The following is a 6987-nucleotide window of genomic DNA, read 5'->3' on the forward strand; positions in this document are numbered from 1 at the left end:
AGTTTCATTATTCTGTTGCCGGATCAGATGACAATTAAATAGTTGACTGGAGACTCAACAACTGACTGCGTTTAAGAGGATTTTGGATACATGGATATGCAGGGAATGGCAGTATATAATGGATTAGGTGCAGACAGATACAGATTGATCTCGCCATCTTGCTCAGCACACACATAGTGGGCCGAAAGGCCTCTTCTTGTGCTGTACTGAAGATGCGCACAAAATGCTGGAGTAACTCAGCAGGTCAGGCAGCATCTGTGGAGGGAAGGAATGGGTGTTCATAAGTGATAGGAGCAGAATTAGGCCATTCGGCCCATCAAGTCCTTCACCGCCATTCAATCATGACTGATCTATCTCTCCCTCCTAACCCCATTCTCCTGCCTTCTCCCCATAACCCCTGACACCCGCACTGATCAAGAATCTATCTATCTCTGCCTTAAAAATATCCACGACATTTGGCCTCCACAGCCGTCTGTGGCAAAGAATTCCACAGATTCACCACCCTCCAGTTAAATAAATTCCTCCTCATCTCCTTCCCAAAGAAACGTCCTTTAAAGCTGAGGCTGTGACCTCTGGTCCTAGACTCTCCCACTAGTGGAAACATCCTCTCCACATCCACTCTCTCCAGGCCTTTCACTATTCTGTAAGTTTCAATGAGGTCCCCCCTCATTCTTCTAAACTCCAGCGAGTACAGGCCCAGTGCCGACAAACGCTCATCATAGTTTAACCCACTCATTCCTGGGATCATTCTTGTAAACCTGCACTGGACCCTCTTCAGAGCCATCTCACGATGTGTTGGGTGGAAACCTTCTTCAGACTGTTGTACTGTTCTATGTTCAAGTAAGTAAGTTTATTGGCCAAGTCTTCACATACAAGGAATTTGCCTTGGTGCTCCGCCCACAAGTAACAACATGACATACAGTGACAGTTACAAATGACTCAGAAAATACTAAACATTAATAATAATAAAACATTAATAATAAAACACCATTGATCAAGCATGTGAACCAATAAAATACCAGAGCAAAGGGAGGCTACAGATTTTTGTCTGACTTGTAGAGCAACTACTCGTGGATAAAAACTGTTTTTATGTCTGGCTGTGGCAGCTTTGACAGTCCAGAGTCGCCTTCCAGAGGGAAGTGATTCAAAGAGTTTGTGGCCAGGGTGAGAGGGGTCAGAGATGATCTTGCCCGCTCGCTCCCTGGCCCTTGCAGTGTACAGTTCATCAATGGAGGGAAGGTTGCAGCCAATAATCTTCACAGCTAATCGGACGATTCGCTGCAGCCTCTGGATGTCGTGCTTGGTGACTGAGTCAAACCAGACCATGATGGAGAAGGTGAGAACAGACTCTACGATGGTCGTGTAGAATTGGACCATCATTGCCTGTGGCAGATTGTGCTTCCTCAGCTGCCGTAGGAAGTACATCATCTGTTGTGCCTTTTTGACTGTGGAGTCGATGGTAGCCCCCCATTTAAGGTGCAATTGTAATTGTTAAATATGTTATATCAGGGGACTGAGAACAATGCACGGTATTCAGGCTCAGTCTAGACTCAAGAGTCAATAGTGTTTTATTGTCAGGTGTCCCAGAGAGAGCCATGACATTCGAGCTTGCAGCAGCACGACACAATATGGAAACATGGTGAACTGTAAACAATACAATAAATAATCACAAACACATACATATACATGGATCATCTATATGTAGGGGGGGGAGATTGCAACCTTCACATGGTCCGCCCTGTTTCGACGAATGCAATCAACCCGGCGTGCACAATCAAATAAGATCAAATAGAACAAGTTGTCCTACATCGTTAGGCTATGCTGCCGTACACAAGAAGAAGGTAGACAAAAGTGCTGGAGAAACTCAGCGGGTGCAGCAGCATCCATGGAGCGAAGGAAATAGGCAACGTTTCGGGCCGAAACCCAAGGAAATAGGCAACGTTTCGGCCCAAATCCCCAGGAAATAGGCAACTTCTCCAGCACTTTTGTCTACCTTCGATTTTCCAGCATCTGCAGTTCCTTCTTAAATACGCAAGAAGATCTCTATATATACACGCACACTCACTCATTCACACACACTCACTCATTCACACACACACACACTAATAGTGCAACAACAGTGTTAGTTCAGAGTGTGTTTGAGGTTGTCGTGTTTAATGCTGAATGGCTGTTGGGAAGAAGCAGTTGCCTGGAGCAGGACGTTCCAGTTTTCAGGCTAGTGTACTTTCTTGCCGCTGGTGTGTGGCCAGGATGGTGTGGGCCTGTGACAGACGATGCTGGCTGCAGTCTGAAGACGTCTGTGTGTCTCTGTGTCGTCAGTAGTGCTGTGTGCGGGAGGAGCGGTGTGTGAGGGTCTGTGGCCAGGGTGGTGTGGGTCTCTGGGAGACGATGCTGGCTGCAGTCTGAAGACGTCTGTGTGTCTCTGTGTCGTCAGTAGTGCTGTGTGCGGGAGGAGCGGTGTGTGAGGGTCTGTGGCCAGGGTGGTGTGGGTCTCTGGGAGACGATGCTGGCAGCACAGTCACCGTCTGTGTGTCTCTGTGTCGTCAGTAGAGCAGTGTGCGGGAGGAGCGGTGTGTGAGGGGTTATTGGGAGGTGTGAGAGAGGAACATATGTTGTGGATGGTGCAGGCACAGAGCTGCTGCCGGCAGCTGACAAGATGCTGCATCAAAGGTCACTGCAAAAATAAACCGCGTGGTGTAGGAGGTAACAGGCTGATGCGATTACAAGGCTGGCTGACAAACAGCAACACCAGCCATACAAATCTGGTGAGCACCATCAGTTGAGTTTATTGTCACGTGTACCGAGGTACAGTGAAAAGCTTTGTTGCGTGCTAACCAGTCAGCCGAAAGACAATACATGATTACAATCATGCCGTCCACAGTGTACAGATACAGGATAACGTTTAGTGCAAGGTAAAGACAGCAAAGTCCGATCAAGGATAGTCCAAGGGTCCCCAATGAGGTAGATAGTAGTTCAATACGAAAGATAGACACAGAATGCTGGAGTAACTCAGCGGGACAGGCAGCATCTCTGGAGAGAAGGTATGGGTGATGTTTCGGGTCGAGACCCTTCTTGAGAACCCTTACTTCTAATCCTAATGCATGGTCTCAACCTGAAACATCACCCATTCCTTCTCTCCAGAGATGATGAGTTCCTCCAGCATTTAGTGACTGTGTTCGGTTTAAACCAGCATCTGCAGTTCCTTCCTACACAGTAGTGCAGGACTGCTCTCTAGTTGGTGAGAGGACGGTTCAGTTGCCTGATAACAGCCGGTAAGAAACTGTCCCTGAATCTGGAGGTGTGCATTTTCACACTTCTGTACCTCTTGCCCGATGGGAGAGGGAAGGAGGGAGTGACCGGGGTGAGACTGGTCCTTGATGATGCTGCTGGCCTTGCCGAGGCAGCGTGAGGTGTAGATGGAGTCAATAAATTTCAAGATCCTTCTTCATGTTTACAAAGCCCTTAACGGGCTTGCCCCCACCTACATCAAACGTCTGCTTACCCACCACACCGCCTATGGGGGGAGGGTGTGTGTGTGTGGGGGGTGGGGGGCGTGTGTGGAGGGGAGGGGGCGTATGTGGGGGGGAGGTTTGGGGGAGGGGGTGTGGGGGGGGGGGGGGGTGGAGTACATTGAGGGAAGGTGAGACAGCGGCAGTGGCTGGCCAGTGACAGGTGAATCAGAGCCCGGCGGGGGTGTTGGGTCAGCAGATGTCTGTGGGGATGGGAAGGATGGAGATAGTCACAAGGTCATAAATGACAGGAGCAGAATTCAAACCATCAAGTCTACTCTGCCATTCAATCATGGCTGATCTATCTCTCCCTCCTAACCCCATTCTCCTGCCTTCTCCCCATAACCTCTGACACCCAGACTAATCAAGAATCTATCTATCTCTGCCTTAAATATATCTACTGACTTGTGGCCTCCACAGCCGTCTGTGGCAATGAATTCCACAGATTCACCACCCTCGACTAAAGAAATTCCTCCTCATCTCCTTCCTAAAGAAACGTCCTTTAATTCTGAGGATGTGCCCTCTGGTCCTAGGCTCTCCCACTAGTGGAAACATCCTCTCCACATCCACTCTATCCAGGCTTTTTGTTATTCTGTAATATTTTAACCCACCCAATCCTGGGATCATTCTTGTAAACCTCCTCTGGACCCTCACCAGAGCCAGCACATCCTTCCTCGGATATGGAGCCCGAAATTGCTCATAATACTCCAAATGTGGCCTGACCAGCACCTTATTGAGCCTCAGCATTACATCCCGTTTGTATACAAGCCCTCTTGAAGGACAGAGGCAGTTGGTAGACCTCCCCACCATCGAAGGTCCATCACAGAACTGACCTCCCCACCATTGAAGGGATCCACAGGAGGCACTGCCTCAAAAAGGCAGCCAGCATCATCAGAGACCCACACCACCCTGGCCACGCTCTCATCTCGCTGCTACCATGGGGAAGAAGGTACAGGAGCCTGAAAACCGTGACCCCCAGGTTCAAGAACAGCTTCTTCCCAACAAGCATCAGGCTGTTGAACATTGCCCAACACTAACCTCAGCAACTATGATCTCCTGTGGACTGTGTCTGTGGTTGCAATACTGTCTATCGATTTGTACTAGTATAGTTTCCCAGTATTACGGTTATTAATTGATTGTATTGCTGATTATTGTATATTTATTTGTGGGTTATTGCAAGCTGCAGCAAAGGTTTCATTGCTGGTTGATATGGCCATTACACACTGGTGACTCTTATCTTCACATCAGCATCCCACGCTTTGGCCAGTTGTGTTCGATCGTACAAGTTTGGCAAACACTAGTTTCTCGTTCACCCTCTCCACACATTAAACCAACAGACCGAATAAAGTCTCCCAAAGTTTCAGATCATAGAGCCAGCGCCACTCTGTTGCAGACTTACCAGCCTTCCTTTGTCTGCTAACGCTCTCACCGACTTGGCCCCAAAATACTTCAGCAGCTCCACCTTCTCGCTGCAGGTCAGCTCGGACGGGAGATGCCTCACCAGGATGGTCTTGTTGCCGCTGACCCAGGCCGGCGGGCTCCCCACACAGCCCGACACAGCCATGCCTCTCAGATGACCAATACTGCACTCTGGCCACTGTGACTGCACACTGTGAACAGATGGGAGACTTGTCAGGGGAGCTGGTGCTAGGGGCAGGGAGGGGGGGGGTGCAGGGGAGGAGGTACAGGGGAGGGGGTGCAGGAGGGGGTACAGGAGAGGGGGTACAGGGAGGAGGTGCAAGGGGTATGGGGTGCAGGGGCGAAGGTGGGGGTGCAGGGGAGGGGTGCAGGGGAGGGGGTGCAGGGGAGGGGGTGCAAGGGGAGGGGAGGGTGCAGGGGAGGGGAGGGGGTGCAGGGGAGGGGAGAGGGTGCAGGGGAGGGGAGGGGTGCAGGGTAGGGGAGGGGGTGGAGGGGAGGGGTGCAGGGTAGGGGAGGGGGTGCAGGGGAGGGGAGGGGGTGCAGGGGAGGGCAGGGGGTGCAGGGTAGGGGAGGGGGTGCAGGGTAGGGGAGGGGGTGCAGGGGAGGGGAGGGGGTGCAGGGGAGGGGGTGCAGGGGAGGGGAGGGGGTGCAGGGTAGGGGAGGGGGTGCAGGGTAGGGGAGGGGGGTGCAGGGGAGGGGAGAGGGTGCAGGGGAGGGGGTGCAGGGGAGGGGAGGGGGTGCAGGGTAGGGGAGGGGGTGCAGGGGAGGGGGTGCAGGGGAGGGGGTGCAGGATAGGGGAGGGGGTGCAAGGGTTATGGGGTGCAGGGGCGAAGGTGGGCGTGCAGGGGAGGGGAGGGGGTGCAGGGGAGGGACGGGGTGCAGGGGAGGGGAGGGGGTGCAGGGGAGGGGACGGGGTGCAGGGGAGGGAGGGGGTGCAGGGGAGGGGGTGCAGGGTAGGGGAGGGGGTGCAGGGTAGGGGAGGGGGTGCAGGGTAGGGGAGGGGGTGCAGGGTAGGGGAGGGGGTGCAGGGGAGGGGAGGGGGTTGCAAGGGTTATGGGGTGCAGGGGCGAAGGTGGGCGTGCAGGGGAGGGGGTGCAGGGGAGGGGGTGCAGGGAGGGGGAGAGGGTGCAGGGGAGGGGGTGCAAGGGTTATGGGGTGGCAGGGGCGAAGGTGGGCGTGCAGGGGAGGGGAGGGGGGTGCAGGGGAGGGGGTGCAGGGGAGGGGGTGCAGGGGAGGGGGTGCAGGGGAGGGGAGGGGTGCAGGGGAGGGGGTGCAGGGGAGGGGAGGGGGTGCAGGGGAGGGGGTGCAGGGGAGGGGATGGGGTGCAGGGGAGGGGGTGCAGGGGAGGGGGTGCAGGGGAGGGGGTGCAGGGGAGGGGGTGCAGGGGAGGGGAGGGGGTGCAGGGGCGAAGGTGGGGGTGGGGGTGCAGGGGCGAAGGTTCAGGACCTGTTCCTCGATCAGAGGGAGCTGGCTCAGGGGGAGGGAGTGCAAGGGTCAGAGTTCAGGAGTGAGAGGTGGTTCGGGGGGGGGGGGCAGGTCCTCTCTCTCCCCCCGGAGGTCAGGGTCAGGGGGGGGGGGGTGCGGGGGTTATTGGGGCCTCTCTGGGGGTTCATCAGCCCCCCCACTCACCGCGCTCCCCGTGTCCCGCACGCATGCGCCGCTGCCCCTCTTCTGCGTCAGACGTCAGCGCGTAGACCCACCTCCACGTGTACGTCAGCGCGTAGACACGCCTCCACGTAACGTGTCGGCCCCGGCGCCGCGTGATCATCATGTGGCCCCGCCCCCCTCCATTGCCGCTGAGTGACAGCTGTTGGCCACGTGACGTCTCAGCTGCCGGGGTCCGGAAGCGCAGCACTCACTCACTCACCCTGTACCCCGTGTACGATGCACCCTGTACCCCTTGTACAATGCACCCTGTACCCCGTGTACAATGCACCCTGTACCCCGTGTACAATGCACCCTGTACCCCGTGTACAATGCACCCTGCACCCCGTGTACAATGCACCCTGCACCCCGTGTACAATGCACCCTGTACCCCGTGTACAATGCACCCTGTACC

General features: G+C 55.0%; 1 protein-coding gene across 2 annotated transcripts in view; it reads right to left on the bottom strand.

Moving 5' to 3' along the window:
• The window catches only part of rnpc3 (RNA binding region (RNP1, RRM) containing 3), a 35709-nt gene extending 29096 nt beyond the window's left edge, over positions 1–6613 (bottom strand). The window contains exons 1-2 of one of the 2 annotated variants that reach the window (XM_033029109.1): positions 6558–6613; positions 4909–5119 (exon numbers count right to left, since the gene is read on the bottom strand). In XM_033029109.1, the coding sequence (XP_032885000.1) occupies positions 4909–5073 (165 nt within the window). In that variant the 5' untranslated portion in view covers positions 5074–5119; positions 6558–6613. Of the gene's footprint in view, positions 1–4908; positions 5163–6557 lie in introns of those variants that run through there. The other variant, XM_033029110.1, reaches the window with a different exon arrangement.
• Positions 6614–6987: the final 374 nt, after the last annotated feature.

The sequence above is a fragment of the Amblyraja radiata genome, chromosome 10 (assembly GCF_010909765.2).
Source record: "Amblyraja radiata isolate CabotCenter1 chromosome 10, sAmbRad1.1.pri, whole genome shotgun sequence".
NCBI classification, from domain to species: domain Eukaryota; kingdom Metazoa; phylum Chordata; class Chondrichthyes; order Rajiformes; family Rajidae; genus Amblyraja; species Amblyraja radiata.